At 47.8% G+C, this 18,161-nt stretch overlaps 1 protein-coding gene across 1 annotated transcript in view; it reads left to right on the top strand.

Annotated features, from left to right (window-relative positions):
- Positions 1-6,367: 6,367 nt before the first annotated feature.
- ACTN3 (actinin alpha 3) overlaps positions 6,368-18,161 on the top strand; it is a 45,147-nt gene continuing 33,353 nt past the window's right edge. The window contains exon 1 of the mRNA XM_081841783.1: positions 6,368-6,693. Within this exon, the coding sequence (XP_081697909.1) occupies positions 6,559-6,693 (135 nt within the window). The 5' untranslated portion in view covers positions 6,368-6,558. The remainder of the gene's footprint in view (positions 6,694-18,161) is intronic.

Below are 18,161 nucleotides of genomic sequence, written 5' to 3'. Positions count from 1 at the left end.
TAATATTAATCAGGTTGAAGAGGAACGATTTTGCCTGATGCCTAAAGATATATCATGAAAGCACCAGGCGAGCCTCTCTGGGGAGAGCATTCCACAAATAGGGAGCCACTACAGAGAAGGGCCGTTCTCGAGTTGCCACCCTCTGGACCCCACTTGGAAGAGGCACACGAAGAAAGGCCTTGGGTGCTGAATGCAGAGTCTGGGTGGGTTTATATGGGGAGAGGCGGTCCTTGAACTATTGCGGTCCTGAGCTGTTTTAACACTAATCCCCAACCTAAGCTGAACCCTAACCCCAAACCTACTGATGTCAGCTGATGGACAGGAGAACAGGGTTTAATCCTGCATGGTTTGTGCAGCCCCCTAGTCTCAGCAGAGAAGCAGAGATTAAAGTGGGAGAGATCCTTGCAAAGGCTGGCAAAAGCGTTGGCGAGTGTCCCTGAGCTAGGAGAGAGATCAGGTGCAAAAGGCTCAGGATTGCAATACCTCAAGGACTGCCTCTTTCCATATGAACCTACTCGGACCCTAAGATCGTCTTCTGAGGCCCTCCTTCATGTGCCACCTCCTCGAGATGTCCAGAGGGTGGCAACACGAGAACGGGGCCTTCCTTGCAGTGGCTCCATGTCTGTGGAATGCTCTCCCCAGGGAAGTTCGCCTGGTGCATTCATTATACACCTTTAGGCACCAGGCAAAAACGTTCCTTTTTAACCAGGCCTTTGGTTGACTTGATTGACATCCTATACCCTTTTAAAATAAAGCTTTTTGGGGGAGGGGTGTTATTGGGTTATTGTTATTGTTTGGATTTTATATATTGTGATATTTTTGGTGAACCGCCCTGAGACCTCCGGGTATAGGGCAATATATAAATTCAATTAGTAAAATAAAAATAAGAATAAACCTCAGGGCTGTGATGTCAAAGGCTGTTCACTGTAGCAACACATTCTGGCTTCCTTCCTTCACTGTCTGGGGTGGGGGGAGGACAAAGTGAAGGAGAGAAAGGAGCTTTATTCCACCCCACCGCAAGAGCCCCCTGCTGTCCAAAGAGCCGTAAAGAAGCTCTTTCTGGTGCAGCTTCAGCAGGAATGCTGCAAAGGATATTGGCATCAGATGCCACAATGACCTCAAGCTGCAGACTGCTCAACTCTCAAATCTGGCCCAGGAGGCTGATCCCTATGATCCCTGGTCGAAAAACGGATGTGATGGAGTCAACCTAGGAAGGGAAACTGAGGCCAGGGTCAGCCAACAGTTCCTGCAATTGGGGCTGCCTTCTGGAGTTGGCTGGGGGGGGGGGGAACAAGAGCAGCAAGTGACCCCCATTGCAAGGACAGACTAGCAACAGAAAGGCTTTCTAACACAGGGATGCAGCCCGGTGTCATGCTCAGCTTCTGGTCTTCAAAAAAGCTTGTCTGGACTGCTGCTAGATATTTTCACTTCTTTTTTCCTAACCAGAAGTAAAAGATTACCAATCAAACATTCCAACCTGCCCCAGGCCTTCCCCGCCTTTCCCAACCCAAAGGCATCGTTCAAATGTAAACTATAATAGTAAAGTTCCTGCGAACGCAGAACTGGAGGGAGATGGAAAGTTGCTGCTATCAATATGAAGGAAAATGTATTCTGGAATGCAGAAGGTAAAATTAGTCTTTGTTCATGTGCTGACCACTACTCTGCCATTAAGGTCTCTTAGTTTTTTGTACTCTGGAATGGGTTTTCCCCAGTACTTTTGTTATTTCTAAAAAAAAAATCTCATCCCAGAACTGGGTGGATATTTCCGGTTCTGATATTATTTTCTTCCTTCCCTGCTCCCACTTTCCTTCCTATTCCTCTTGTTCTCCCCCACTTCTTATTCTTCGTTCTTTCGTATTTCTTCTTCTCTGGCTGCTCTCAAAAGGGTAGACTAGAAGCAATCCACTCAATTCCTACCCTCCCCACTTAAAAACCACACAAGCCGTCATGGCTGCTCTTTGCCACAAGAGGGTTCTCTGGTCTCCTCCCTGATTAGCTTAGAAGCACTCTAAATGCGCTATAAACTCCTTTGGCCCCTAAGGAAAATGCCTGAGTGCATTCTGAACAGCTGAGAGCCAAGTGTATGCTGGGAAATGTAGTTCCAAGGCAGAGAAATGCACCTGCCAGTCCAACTTCCTAGGAACCAGAAGTAAGTAACATGTTTAAAACCTCTACCATATTTACTCAAGTCTAATGTGCACCTTTTTTGCCAAATTACGTTGCAAAAATTAGCATGCATATTAGAATTGATGGTGCATTAGACTCGAGTAAATACGGTAATTCTCATCAAGAGCCTTCTGGGCACCATGAGAGTTCCATGTGAGCATTCCTGCGCCCACAGGCACCACGTTGGAAACCCCAGGGTTAGAGTCTTGCTACATGAGGATGAGGTTGAAATCTTACCATAGCCAGCCACTCTGTCTCAGCCCAACTACTTTGCAGGGTTGTTTTAGAGCAGGGTTTCACAAACGTGGGTCTCCAGCTGTTTTTGGACTACAACTCCCACCATCCCTAGCTAGCAAAGCCAGAGGTCTGTGATGATGGGAGTTGTAGTCCAAAAACTGCTGGAAACCCACCTTTGGAAAACCCTGTTTTAGAGGATATAGGTAAAGGGACCCCTGACCATTAGGTCCAGTCGTGACCAACTCTGGGATTGCAGCGCTCATCTCGCTTTATTGGCCAAGGGAGCCGGCATACAGCTTCCGGGTCATGTGGCCAGCATGACTAAGCCGCTTCTGGTGAACCAGAGCAGCACACGGAAACGCCGTTTACCTTCCTTAAGGAGCGGTACCTATTTATCTACTTGCACTTTGACGAGCTTTCAAACTGCTGGGTGGGCAGGAGCTGGGACCGAGCAACGGGAGCTCACCCCGTCGCAGGGATTCGAACCGCCGACCTTCTGATCAGCAAGTCCTAGGCTCAGTGGTTTAACCCACAGTGCCACCCACGTCCCTTTTAGAGGATATAATACAGCTCAAATCCCCACTTAGTCCTGTAGCTCAGTTAGTTGAGTGACAGCTGTCATGAAGACTAAATGTTGGGCCAGTCACTCTCCCTCAGCCTAACCTACCTTGCAGGGTCGTTGTGAGGATAACATGGGAGTTGGAGCATTCTGTATGGCATTCTGATGAGTGCCTTGGAAGGAAAGGTGGTAAAGTAATGAAATTTCCTGGGACAGGATATGGGTTTTCAAGGCACGGGTCAAAGTCACTTTGCTTTCAGGCACCCAAACCTGAGATGTTCTCTGGGCCTCTTGTCCTTCTCACAAGCACTTTCCCACTGCTCCTAAGAATAGCGGCAGTGTAACAGGAGGAGCAAGCCCCCTGCTGAAGCACAGAGGCTTCACCAGGTTATGCAAATGCTAGCAGAGTATAAAGAGGTTAAACCTCTTTGGAATCTGTCCCAAATGTGGGTTCATCGCCTATCCCAGACAGGAGAGGACGAATGAGACTTTTGCAGGACCGTTTTCCTGCCCCCTAGAAATGTCACCCAGGCTGGTTCTCCCATTGCCCTGTGCTATTAGGGCTGGTGAGAGACACAGAATCATTTCGTCCACGCTAATGCGCTTGGAGCTTATTGCTTGCAGATGAATGTGGAGAGGTGACGCTTTTACATTTTGAGGGAGGGAGGGGCTTATTTGTTCTGGTTTCAGCACGGTGGAAAGGATTATCGCCCTTCTGTCAGAAGGAGATTGCTTATACGCTACCGGAGGTGTCAACATTAACTTGCAAGGCCCTAAATGATGTAGGACCCAAATACTGGAAGAAGAGTCTACTTATCCCAGCTTGTTGAGCTTGGCAGAGGAGGAGCTTGTTGGGTGAAGCCTGCTAGAGCCTTCTCTGTGGTGGCACCTTGCCTATGAAACTCCCTTTCCTTGGTAGTACAACTGGCTTCTTCATTATGCTATGAGTTTGGGGGAGAGGAAGTAGGCTGCATGCAAGACCTTTCTACCCCTGGACCCAGCAAGGGTTGAAATATAAGCCAGGTTAGCTTCCTGTGTTGAGGTGATAGCCTGGGAGATGGGCCATTAAGGGAAACAAAGGAAAAGGTGAGACTAGCTTGGTCAGAAGACAAAGCCAGAGTTTGGAGCACTGGTGAATTAAAGCAGCAAGCTGGAGAGAGAGTCAGGGTAAAGTTTGAGAGCAATGTTAAAATTTTATGTTTGAATCCAAGGCTGCGGCTTATAAGGCTATAACAATGCCTTATGAGGAACAGCTAAGGGAGCTGGGCATGTTTAGCCTGGAGAAGAGGAGGTTAAGGGGTGATATGATAGCCATGTTCAAATATATAAAAGGATGTCACATAGAGGAGGGAGAAAGGTTGTTTTCTGCTGCTCCAGAGAAGCGGACACGGAGCAATGGATCCAAACTACAAGAAAGAAGATTCCACCTAAACATTAGGAAGAACTTCCTGACAGTAAGAGCTGTTCGACAGTGGAATTTGCTGCCAAGGAGTGTGGTGGAGTCTCCTTCTTTGGAGGTCTTTAAGCAGAGGCTTGACAACCATATGTCAGGAGTGCTCTGATGGTGTTTCCTGCTTGGCAGGGGGTTGGACTCAAAGGCCCTTGTGGTCTCTTCCAACTCTATGATTCTATGATTCTATGAGAAATAAGATGCTTTTGTGATGTTAATGCCATGAACCCCTCCATCAGGTTGCATATATGTGTGTAAATAAATCATGTATCATAAAGATGTCACAGCCTCTGTTGTGTCTCATTCCAAAAGGAAACATGAAATTTGGGTAAGCACCTGGAGCCCCGGGGATCTTGCACCACTCAGAGATTGGGGTGGCACACAACAATTGTTTGGCCGCTGCACTTTTTTAAAACCAGGCTTTTGGAGGGAATTTGTTTTATTTATTTATTGAGAGATTTCTAGACCACAAAATAAGGTAAAATAAATACATGGAATTGTAGAGCTGGAAGGGACCTCGAGGGTCATCTAGTCCAACCCCTTGCAAAGCAGGAATCTTTTTGCCCATTGTGGGTCTCGAACCCACAACCCTGAGATTAAGAGACTCGTGCTCTTACTGACTGAGCTACATTAACGTCACAAGGTTTATTAATGTAGTGAAAGCCAAACGTGAAATAATGCCCACGACTGTGTTGTTCATTTTGCTTATATTTTAATATAAGTTTTAAATTGTTAAGAACTGCTATTACTGGAATGGTATTGCTTTAATGTATTGATTTCGGAGCATAAGCTGCACTGGGATTGCAACTGATGAAGGGTGGTTTAGAAACTGAACCAATTAATGAATAGTTACATAAATAAGAAGGGTGATACAATGGCCTTTCAGGACCACTTTTCATATCCCAAACGTTCAGCAAAGCTTCTTTTCAGTACCAGGACTCCGGTCCCGGAACATGCAAAGCAGCAGTGAAAAGGATATTGCATCTGGACATTTCTGCCTGGATAGCACTGTTGGTTACAGCATAGCGCTGATAGCGCCAAGGTTGCAGGTTCGATCCTCATATGGGACAGTTGCATATTCCCGCATTGCAGGGGAGTTGGACTTGATACTCAGGGTCCCTTCCAACTCTACAGTTCTATTATTCTATGCACAGAGTGCCTTTCTTCCACTACTGAAAAACTCAAAGGCTCCAGCCTTGAGCCCATTGCCTTTTCTTCTGGAAAACGACTTTACTGTGCAGTTTTCATTGTGTGCTTGGGAAACCAAGGAACAACCCAAGGTCACAGGAGTCCATCTAGGAACATTTTGCTCATTTTTCTTTTACACCAGTAACAACTCTGTGAAGCAGCCTAGGCAGAGAGAGAGAGAGAGAGAGAGAGAGAGAGAGAGAGAGGGAGGGAGGGAGGGAGGGAGAGACTGACCCAAGGTCACCCAGGAAGCTTCACGGCTTAGTGGGGATTTGAACCCTGGTCCCCCAGGTCCTAGTCCAAACACGACCCCAAGCGTTTTGACCTTGCTTCCTTCCCAAAACGGAGTCTCACAAAACCTTTTCTTCATAGGCCATATACTTTTTCTTGAAGCAGATGGCATCCAAGGAATCTTTCCTGGTATCTCAGTAGGAACCGATCAAAATAACCCCACCCCACCCCCATGAACCTCGGACACATTTGGCCCAAATAGGAACCGTTTCCCCCTTTCCCTCAATCCTTCCTCTGCGTCCAGCGAGGCTGGTGTCGGACGTGGGGTCCCCCACACCTCGGTGGGGCAATTTCTCCTTTAAGAGCCCACCGGCTGTGCTTTAAAGGGGGGTCCTTGGCTTGCCAGCAGCTGTCTTCACCCCCATCTGGTTGGTAGGGACATGTGTGCTGTCCCCTCCCCTTGGCCTTTTTAAGATGGAACCTGATCCCCCTTCCCAGGGCTGATAATACTTATTGAGGACTGGTCACGTGGGCTGGTTTTGACAGGTGCAGCTGCAAAGCAGGCAGACAACCACCGCACAGCCTGAACAGTCTTGGGGGGAACCTTGTCCTCCGACAGGAGCTGAGGGGAGCAAAAGGGAAGGAAGGGGGCTGCTGCAGAGCGTGAGGGAGAGCAAGGGAGGAGAGAGAAAAGGAGGAAAGGGGGCGCAAGAAGGAAGAAGGCAACATGTCAACCACACACATAGAGACCCACGTCCAGTACAACCACTCATACATGATGACGGAGGACTACATGGCACAGGAAGAAGACTGGGACCGCGACCTGCTGCTCGACCCAGCCTGGGAGAAGCAACAGCGAAAGGTAGGGAGACAAGGGACAAGGGACGGGGTGGGCAGGCGTGGACCAAGGACCAGGCCGTAGCGGACTTTCTGTCACCGGGAGAGGTGTCAAGGATGGTCACGCGACCAACTTTTTTTGCTTTGCTGGTTCTTCATTTCTGTTTGGTTCCTGTGCTTTTTGTTTTTTAAAAAAAGGTGGCAATGTTGCATTCACATATATTTAAATAAGTTATTGTGTGGCTAGAGAGTGTGGTTTTTTTTTAAAAAAAATCCCATAAAGCTGCTAAAAACGCAGAGGGCAGCTCCCCACAGATGCCATTCTGAATAGGATAACCCTGCACAGTTGTTTTATTTCCGGAGACACCAATAAAAGATTGCAAGAGGTTCCGGGGTGCCCCTTTCCCTTGTGGGGCGGCGAAAGGCCTTGGATGGGCCTCAATGGAAATGATGGAAGATGGGCAGCGATGCTTCCCAAATTTATGAGGTTTCTATGATGATGGAAGCACTATGACCCCCTCGAGCAGGCTGGAGCTGATGGAAGTGGTAGCCCAAAACAGCTGGAAGGCTGCAGTGGAGAAATTTACTCCAAGTGTCTGAGGAGGTCTTTGCTTCTCCAGAATGAATCGTTGCCCCCAAATACTGTGTTTTCTTTCATGTTCACTGCCCGAGTCTGCGCCATGTTGAGGTTCTCGAGAACCTGGCGGGCCTTTAAACTTACAAGCAGGCAGTGCATTGCAGGCAGGGGAGGGGGCAGCCCCTTGGAGCCAGCTGCCACCCTGGAGCATCAGATGCTGTTGGCTGCAGCTGTTCCTTGCCATCACCCAGATCCTTATGGAACCACAAGTGACATTTTGGGCAGAGTACGTCAGAAGAGACTCGCACCAGGGCCAGGGGTGGGTCCAGAAAGAAAGGGGGAAGGAGAGCATATGTCAGTGCAGTGGCATCTATCGAGGGCCCGGGCTGCGTCTGAGCTATGCCTGGAATGATGGAGACCCAAGGGAGAGGGGAAGGAATCAGCTAAATATATCCGTGCGTGGCAGTGGGGAACATGTCCTAAGCTAAGCTTTGAAATAATACCACAGATGGGGGATGTCCTAATCGCAAATGTTCAGAGGCAGAACAGTCCCAGGCCCTTTCTCCACCTTGGCAACATAACTCAGGGCTGCATTCTGCTGCTGCACCTCTTGGCGCCTTGAATTTGGTGTGTGGAAAAAGCGCCAGGTCTACAGGTGCAAAGAGAGATCAGACTCGTTCACCACATTGTAAAAGAAAAGCATCTGCGTAAGTCTTTCAGGGCCCCACCCAGGGCTCTAAGACTTGCATCAAAGGCCGACGTTTCGCTGGGACTTATCTCTTCCCATACCGACTCTACCGCAACTGAAAAATCCACATGTGACGATGCTGCTCAGGGCTGGGAAGATGGAAATTCGCAAGCCCCATCGTCTAATAACAGTAGCTAAAGGGCCAGACCTCCACCCTTTGGTTCTGCCTTCTCTGCAACTCTTAAACGTACAAGAACCACTCTGCAAGTCCATGTGAGCTACCAGGGAAGCCATCATCTGCCCAGGTCCTGTGACCACCATGCTCAAAGCAGTTGCAATTTTGCGGGAGGGATTCAAGCGCGTTCTGCAATTAAAACACCACGGGTCAACAAATCCATGTTTAAAATCAAGCTGAACTGCTTGCAGTTAGGAAAGTGACAGGGAAATCATAGATTGTAGAATTGTAGAGTTGGAAGGGACCCTCAGGGCCATCTGGCCCAATCCCCTGCGATGCAGGAATCCTGCCTACAGTTATCCCTGAACAGGCTCGAAGCACCAACCTTCTGGTTGACAGCCAGACGCACTGACCCATTGCACCACTGGTCCACTTTAAAATAGTGCGATAATGATCGACGATCAGGAAGAAGTATAATCGTAAGGCTAACAATTCAGAACAAATGCTCAGTGAAAAGCAGGCATTGCATAACCTCCATGTAAGCATGCGGCAAGGAAATGAGGACGACTGTTCAATAAGTGGGTCATCTGGAAGTGCCCATAGATTTCCCCCTTAACCTCCTCCCCCTTGACACAGAGAAAGGCTAATCACAAGTATCAATCCACTGCTTTAGTCATGTGCCAAGTGACTGCCCCCCCCCCAAGTCTGTCTCATCCAGAAAAAACATTAACACCAAACAATCTCTTCACAGGCTCCCTCACTGTCCTCCAGGTGTGCTCACTTAAATTCTCACAGGTTTCCACATAACGTATTCTTACTGTGTTCTGCACCCTAAACAGACACAAAGAAGGCACTCACTGTCATTGATTGGTAGGCCTAAAGCACGCGAGTCTAATCTAGAGCAGTGTTTCCCAACCTTGTGCCTCCAGCTGTTTTTGAACTACAACTCCCATCATCCCTGACTAGCAAGACCAGTGGCAAGGGATGATGGGAATTGTAGTCCAAAAACAGCTGGAGGCACAAGGTTGGGAAACACTGATCTAGAGAATAAAGTGCTAGATTTGAGCTCTGGGTTAAATTCTTGCTTTGTTTCCTCATGGACTGAGGTGGCAGAAGCCATCAGACATCTCGTTCTGGCTCTCAGCCTCAGTTCCCCAATTGTTAAAATAGAGGAAAGAGCCTCATTGAACTGTTGTTGTGCAAGTGAACCAAGCCTTGCTGCATGTTAAATGCATAATGCAGAAATGGCTATGTGGAGAGAAAAATGGCAAGCAATTGTCCAAGATTATAACATTTTCCCCTATCATCTATCTATCTATCTATCTATCTATCTATCTATCTATCTATCTACTTTGAAGGAAACCCTTGGTGGGGGAATATTGCATTGTGATTTCTGTACCTAGGTAGGATTCAGAGAGTGAACAATGCACAAGTCATTTCAGATTCTGGACTTAATTGTTTTATGAGAGGGGGGTTGTCCCTGTCTTAATAAAGTAGTAACTTACTTCAATATGCAATAATCCAGCTCTGCTGTATTAATCCTGTACATTTTTCTGGACCAGCAGTGGGTGGGTACTCCAAAGTCTTTCCGTCATTGGCACCACTGCCTGAGCACTTAGCAAGTAAATTAGGGCTATGGTACCCCAAGGATATCCCTGCCCCTCAGGTCACGTTCTGTGCCAAATAACTTTTGAAACATCAACAAGTGAAAGGGTAATGGTCTAGTTTGGTTCAAATTTATGGGGAAGGCTGTAGTTCAGGAGTCAGCAAACCTTTTCTGCAGGGGGCCGGTCCACTGTCCCTCAGACCTTGTGGGGGGCTGGATTATATATTTGGGGAGGGGGATGAACGAATTCCTATGCCCTACAAATAACCCAGAGATACATTTTAAATAAAAGGACACATTCTACTCATGTAAAAACACGCTGATTCCTGGACTGTCTGTGGGCCGGATTTAGAAGGCTATTGGGCCAGATTCGGCCCCCGGACCATAGTTTGCCAACCTGTGCTGTAGTAGTTCATTGGTAGAGCATCTGCTGTGGATGCAAACAGCCCCTGGTTTCATCCTTGGTGTGTCCAGCTTAAGACTCTTGTTAATACTGAGCAAGATGGACCAAAGGTCTGATTTTCTATATCCCTGTAATGACAGAGACAGTGAGGATTTTTTACACAGTATTTGATTGGCATTTTCAGGTTAAGAGTTAAGGACAGAGCCTCTCCCGCTATGTTGGGGGACTTAAACCTAAGTGGCTTGAGATCTCCTGATCACACTAGATTTATGACCATGTTGCTCATTGCTAAGGCTGAATTAGCCTTAGGAACGAGTCAAGTTTCACATTACGGTTCCTCCAGGCTGAGAGGTCCTTTTCCATTGCTTCTGGCTTTGAGGGGGGAACTATCAGATCCAATTCATCCCCAAGGCCATGTTAAGTCTGCGAGGGTCTGTTTAATCTACCAGTAGGCAAATGCCAACTGAACATCTCCCTTGCTTAAAACGTGAGCTATGGCCTCCCTAAATGACTCAGACTGGCCTTTCCCAGGGGTTTCTGCTGGGCTGCCTAACCCTGCACTTTTGAGGCCTGGGCACCGTTCCGACTTATCTCATTGCTGACAGTATTTCCACACCTGTTCCTTTGGGCCTGCGACATGGCTGATCCTGCAGCCACTGCAGAGTCAGAGAGAGACAGAAGAGAGAGGAAGACCTCATGGCAAAGTTGCACACCATCCTTGGACACCAGCCGCCACTTAGAGCGGAACAGGATCCCCAATGGGTTTCGAGCATCGCATGAGATAAGAGGGACCACACATTTCTGGAGATGGGCTGCTTGGTCCCATGTCCATCTCCACCACTGGAGGCAGCCTGCCTCTGAATACCATTCACTGGGAATCACAAGTGGGAAGATTAGCTGCTGCACTCAGATCCTCGCATTGGCATCTGGTTGGTCAGTGTGAGCATTGGGCATTGAGGCTGATCCAGCAGCCAGACTCGTCTGGTGTTCTCACTCGTTTCAGCAGGTTCATGTGAAGTTCCTACAGGCTGGTCTCCTTCCCCAAACTGGAAAATTTTGCATCTTCAGCTTTGCCCTTCTTTCACAAAGCCATGTGTATGCTAGGTAAACACATGCAGTTAATGAGATTGTGGCAAACTTTGCAACGGGGGGGGGGGGATCACTGAGGTTTCCAGATAGATCTCAAGGTTTTGGGCCAAGACTAAGCTGCTGTCCTATTCTTGGGTGGGTGAGAACCCTGTTCTATTTTTTGCAGCATTTCCTGCAGCGCTTGTTCCCAATGAATGGCTGATGCTTTGGGGAAAGAGCCCCTGCGCTGCATGCAGAAGGCCTCAGGTTAAATCCTTGGCATTTCCAGGTAGAGCTGGAAGAGCAGCCTGCCTGAGACCTTGGAGAGCTCCTGCCAGTCTCTGTGGACAGTACTGAGATAATGGCAGCTTCCTGCGTTCCTGTGCTGAACTAACCAACTTATCTCACATCATTAAATGCTCCCACTCTCTTGCACACACTCCTGTTCCAAGCAGCTTCTCACTTCAGATCAGGATCTATTGGTAGATTTCCAAATCAATTGCAGTAGATTGGAAAACTCAGCGGTTTAACTCAGGGACAGGCAACATGGTGCCCCCCAGATTTCCTGGACAACAACTCCTATCATGCTGGTTGAGGGTGATGTTGTTGTCTACAACATGCGGTGGGCATCATGTTGGCTGCACTTGCTTTAAGAGCAGCACCAGCAAAAAGCCTTTTCTTCACTCCTGTTGAAATCAAGAAAGCTTATGGAAAAACAGCTCCTGAAAGCAAATCCTTGCGCTGAGTGCATGCACTCGGAAGCACCTTCCTTCCGCCTTGCTGAGCCACAGAATCCTAGTGAAAAACAAAATGGACCCTGCCAGCCTATATTTTCCCCACCCCATGATGGGGTGTCATCCACTTTTATACCCCAGTTGCATGAACAACCATCCAACAATGAGTCATAGTAAGGCAGAGAGAAAAGGACTGAACGCAGCTCCGTGTCCAAACAGGGATTTGGGGAATATGGATCTCCTGCAATAATGTCCGTCCCTGGCCATGCTGAATGTGCTTTAATACAGGCGAATGAGACATAGCTGCCGCCTGCCAATTAAGGAAGGCAGTAACTCCACACCTGTTAAGTTGTTCAGATTTGAAGTGGCAAGGAGGTCCTGGTGTGAACAAGAACACAGAGAGGCCATTTTCTCCCCCTCCAAACGATCACCCCTGAGAAAATCAACTTTCTCCTCCTCCTCCTCCTGTCCCTGGGAGCTTCTTCCTCTCTGTACAGCTTTACTGATATGGGATTGTTCCTCTGCTCCTGCAGGGAGCCAGGGACACCCTTTCCTGCTGATGCGAGAGATCTGTGGGGGTGGTTTCGCAGCAACGGGATATCGGGTAGCTGCTGCTGTTCCAGATGCCTTGCCCTTATAAGGCTGTTTCTAAAAACTGCCCTGTGCCTGTGCTCCCTGCAAGGAGGCAAGGGGATGAGCTAATGGCAGTATTTTGGAAGAGGGCAGAACTTATTTAGCATACGAGAAGGGTCTTCCTCTGCCCCCACCCTCCATGAGAGATGGATGGGCAGGCGGATGGCAAGGCCAGGCCTCCTCAAGAACAAAGTAGCTATTTAAAGAGGCTTCCATGGCTTGGGGCTATGATTCATTGGCTGGATGGAGTGGTTCAATTTGTTGGGAGGTTGACTAGTCCCAGTAGCGTAGTGTGGCGTTGGGGGCCCGGGGCCCTGGGAGCAAATTTCTGAGAGGGCACAACCAGGTGTCCCATGACAGGCTCCCTCATGGAGGCTGGAGCTGCAGGGAGACAAGCTGTGTCTGGGGCGGGCCTTCGGGGCTGGGGCGGCAGTGGCAGGTGCCTCCTTTTCCTTGTGGCCTGCGGAAGGGTGCACCCCACACCTGGGCTGGCCAAGAGAAAAAGAGGGGGAGGGTGGTGGAGGATCCCACTGAGGAGGTGGTGAGGAAGAGGAAGGTGGGAAAGCACTGTGAGGGCCTGCCCTCTCCCCCAGAATTACTTTGGATTCCTGCCATGACTTTTCAGCTCTTGTTTCAAAAAGAAACAGGAAAACATGTGGGCTTCTTCTTCTGTGGAACATCTACTTACATGTGACATCCATTGGGATGCTTGAGGGATCCAATCTTTCCAAGTCCTGATGCAAACGGAACCTTCTGAATCAGTGTGCAGATCAGAACGTAACTGAATTTCAGCTCAGAAACATGCAAACATGCATTTTTAAATATATATTTTATTATAAAACACATCTGTAATTCTGCACAACAGCTTAGTATTGATCCACACATTAGTCCTGAGAGGTGTGGATGAGGAAACTTTGTATAGGAATCCTCAAGCATCTCTAAGTGGTGGTGCGCTCGCAATGTACAAAACTGCCTAGTGAATCCGTTCCACACGGACACTTTTGAGCACTGAAGGGAAGCAGAGTCCGCCTCTGCCCCTCTCCTCAGGGCCCCGAACCCTCTGCTTTCAATTTCATCATCTCTTGGCTTCCGCAAGCAGTGAGCACTGAATGGGTTTGTCATGTGGGCTCCCGCCAGCACTGTTAATCCTAGTAAACAGGGGTGGTGAATCTGGCAGGGCCATTCTGGACCTATGTTGACAAAAGCACCTGTGAGGAGATGCCCTCTCGTGAGGCTGCAAATAGTTTCCCATTGTGAGTGCCAGACACACATCATACTGGGTGGAGTACCATTTGGCAAACCTACAAGCTGGGCCAACGCCAGAACAATAGTCAGACAAAGGATGTGATAAACACTAAGCATCCCAACCACTTTACTGAACTTTTTGAGAGCAGAAAGACAAACCACATGGTGTCTTGCTGAGTAACAACAACAACAACAACAACAACAACAACAACAACAACAACAACAACAACAACAACAACACGCTTAATATGTGAACTCCCTAAGGGGTTTACATAAAACACAGTAAGATCATTTTTGAAAAATATCTCACTCTCTCTCTCTTTGTGTGTATGTGTGTGTGTGTATATATATATATATATATATCCAAGAAAAAATAGAACATCCCTCAGTGCCAGTTGCATACCCTCCAACATGCCTCTGTGGAAAATAGACGTCCCATTCCATTATTATTATTATTATTATTATTATTATTATTATTATTATTATTATATTTATACCCCACCCATCTGACTGTGTTGCCCCAGCAACTCTGGGCAGCTTCCAAACATAGATAAAAACACAATAAACATTAAACATCAAACATCAAACACCTTCCCTATACAGGGCTGCCTTTAGATGGCTCAGTATCACAAAACTCCAGAATTTCTCTGATGAAAATAGGGATGTCCTAAGGAAAAGGGGGACATTCCAGGATCAAATCAGAAACCGGGATGGATACTATAAATCCAGAACTGTCCGTGGCAAATAGGGACACTTGCAGGGTCTGCAGTTGCTGGCAATCACTGTTGCACTCAGATCACACCATATGTTTAAAGAACATGGCTTCCCCCAAAGAATCCTGGGACCTGAAGTTCACCCCTCACAGAGCAACCATTCCCCGTCCCCTTAACAAACTACAGTACCCAGGATTCTTTGGGGGAAGCCATGTGCTTTAAATGTATGTGACCTAAATCAGTTTTGTGACTGGCCTGAAGAAAGCGAATGAGCTTCAGAGCCAAGGGGGGATTTGAACCTGGGTTTTCTCAGATGTAGTCCAGAACTCTAACAAACCACACCGAACTAGTGCAGGAAACGAGAAAGCAGGTCTCTTTGTGGTATCTCTGCATAGGCTTCCAGGAGGTGCCTGTCCCATGCGTTTCCATACTGTCTACATGTCTCGATATTTTTCTGCGTCAGGGGTGGGAAAGTTTTTTTTAGCTCAAGGGCCACATTTGCTTCTAGGTAACGTTCTAGGTAACGTTCTGGGGGTCAACAGTGGGCAGGGCCAGAGACAAAAGCAACCAGAGCAATGAATGAGGATTTAAATTTTGCGCAGTAAGGGGTGGATCTACTATGAAACTTCAAGGCCCCTAATCCGTTAAGGGCCCCACAAGTGACTTTAGTTCACATTGCTTTAAAAAAATCGGGTCTAGTATATATTTCCACAATCCCAAAGTTTGAGAGTCAGTACCACAGATGCTGTAAAGGTGACTTTGACATGAAAGGTAATCCAGGACAGCAATTTTAAGTAAAATCCGAGTTGTTGTTATTATTATTATTATTTAATGTGGTGTTGTTTTGTGGAACAACCCCATTGAAGAAGATAACAGTGGTTCCCCAGACCTTGTTGCTGGTTGCGAAGGGGCACCCATAACATTTCAAGTTTAAGAGCCCTATAAATGTAGGCCCGCTGCTGAGGCTAGCTTCTACACATTCCCTATCCTCCATCCTGGCAACCATTGTTGGAGTTCAAGGATATCTTCCAGCCAGTAATTTCAAGGAGATTATAAAGCAGGGCCCAGAGCACCAGGTTGCCACCCAGATTGGGGGCACCTGGCATACAAGTGCACATGTGTGACATCGTGCAAATGGTGAGCATGCACATCAACTGCAGAAGGCCAAGCGCTTTGGAGGAGCCGGACAGAGGTGTGACGTGTGATGCCAGTGCGCAACACACACCGGGGCCCCTCAACATTGAGGGGCCCCAGTCCCTTTCCAACAAAAATTGAGGGGGCCGGAGACACACCAGCCCCCTAGAGTTGGCACACCTGGCAGGGCCAGTGAATTCTGCACCACTGTTTCTGCTTGGGAAATGGGGACTGGTGGGATCCAGCAAGTGATAGCCTGCGGCCTGACGCTGCGAGCCCAAGTTTCATTGAGGCAATCATTACCGGTTGTGCATGGCTGGGTCCGTATCCATGCCAGTTCAGAAATCCCTAAGTGTGAATGAAAACTTATTCTGGTCTTGTGGCACCATCAGAAACATCTAATGCTTGTTTGCTCTGTGAAATATACTTGGAGTCCTGTAGTGATTTCATGCTCTTTATTGCTGCTTGTAAAACAGTGATTGAATTGCCCCCCAAACCTCAGGCTTTTATATGCATTATTTACACAATGAGTCCCGTCTGATTGGCTGATTCTGCTTCCCTCCTGGAGTCTGATTGGTCTTTTCCTGCAGGCCAATCAGTTGTTGCATTCTACGATCCTACCAGCCTTCTAGATGAGCCCTGGCATTTGAAACATCTTTCAAGCCCTATCTGCTGGAACCTTCACAAACACTGTCTTTGGCAGATTGCTCAGTCTCCTGTGTATGTACATGCACAGCCATTTTGGAGCAACAACTCCAAGTTGGGAGTGCTCAAGTCCTATGCACTCTTCCTCTCCCGGGTCAAGCTCTAAAACCCCACATTACTCTACGGGGTTGAACATAAGACTATAAGATGAGCCTGTTTGATCAGGGCAATACAGCAGTATACCTGTCAACTGTCCCGGGGGGGGGGAAACAGGACACCCCGTGTTTTCATGCAAGATCCTGGCAGCCATTCAGGTGCCACATTCTTGCGTTGCAATCACCCCCCCCCCAAAAAGCGCTTTTGGGCGGCAAGATCACTGTGTGGGTCACGTGATTTGCCCAGGAGTGCAGACCTGGTGTTTGGTCTGAAAAGTTGGAGGGTATGCAGCTGTGTGTTCTCTCACAGTAGCCACCAGCCAACTAGATGCTGTGGGAATCTCACAAGTTGGACCTGAGCGCAGGAGCCCTCCCCTCTCCTGGCATTTCCAGCAACTGGTATTCAGAAGCATGGCTGCCTCTGAACATGGAGGTGGAGCATAGCCATTGTGGCTATTAATTTTAAAGCCATTCAAGTTGGTGGCCAGGAGTTCCATAGCTTAACTATGTGCTGTGTGAAGAAGGATTTTTATTTGTCCTGAATCTTCCAAATAACTGCAGCAAAATCAGACTGGGGACCCCCTCCAGACAAGTCTTTTATTGCAGGTTTATTCCGCAACATCTTATTGGCACAATAATTAGTGGTGGATTGAGTCTGCTTTAGTTTGTTCTGCGACGCTTCCCTGATGCTGCCATATTATTGCCATCCTGAGGGGCTATAGGGCAACAAAAGTGGGACAAAAATTAACCAGAACATTTGTGGTATTAGAAAGTTACAAGATTTCACTAGGGAGTTGTGCAATATACACTGATAAGAAATGAAGCAAGATGCCTGCCCCAAAACATTTGCAGGCACAAAGAGTATCGAAAATGAGATCACGTGTGACTGCCCTGATAGTATAATGAGCAGAAATAGACACACAATAAAAATGATCAGGGGTACAGCATGGACTGGCTAATATCAATGTTTTCACCAAAATGAATATATGGGTTTATGGATGTAAATAAACCAGGAAAAACAAAAACAAAACATAGCGCAGTAGCTGAACCAGTATTTGATTTGCTGGTGTGTACTATGGTCAATACAACTGAGAAGACAGGAGAAGCTGGGCCAAGCCCATGACTGAGGGGCAGAGTGTGAGCTTTTTTTCTATCTGATGTCTGCCCTCCCCCTAATAGTGCAAACCTCTACCCACTTATCTGTGAGTACATGCCATTGAATTAAATGGGATTTACTTATGAGTAGGCATGCAAAAAGGATTGTACTGTGCACTGTCTTAGGCCAGCAGAATGAGGAACCCCTTTCCTGTTTGAGGGTCAGATTCCCTCATGGCCAACGTTTTGGGAGCCACGTGGCATGGCTGGAACAACAGATGCCAACCTGACCTTTGCCACATTACAGGCAGACAAAAGTCAAAGGTTTCTACACACATACACACGACACCACACACCTCTTTGCATCCTCCATCAAGGCAAGCCATAACCATTCTCGCAGGCCAAAGCATTCAGGGAGGGCATGGAACAGGGCAGGGGGTGTGTGGCCTGGAGAGACTCCTGAGAGTCAGAGAGTGCTGGAGGGCCGCATTTGGCCACTGGGCCCAAGGTTCCCCACCCCTGATGTGGTCTGTTGATTGCATAAGCTTATACCACATCAAATTTCTCAGCAAAACTTTGCAGAACTGCCTAAGTGCCAGAATCAATGTTTTACATGCCACAG

This window comes from Podarcis erhardii (assembly GCF_964252035.2).
Source record: "Podarcis erhardii genome assembly, chromosome: 15".
NCBI classification, from domain to species: Eukaryota; Metazoa; Chordata; class Lepidosauria; order Squamata; family Lacertidae; genus Podarcis; species Podarcis erhardii.
The sequence above is the reverse complement of the archived record's forward strand: the minus strand, read 5'-3'. Positions and strand labels throughout refer to the sequence as shown.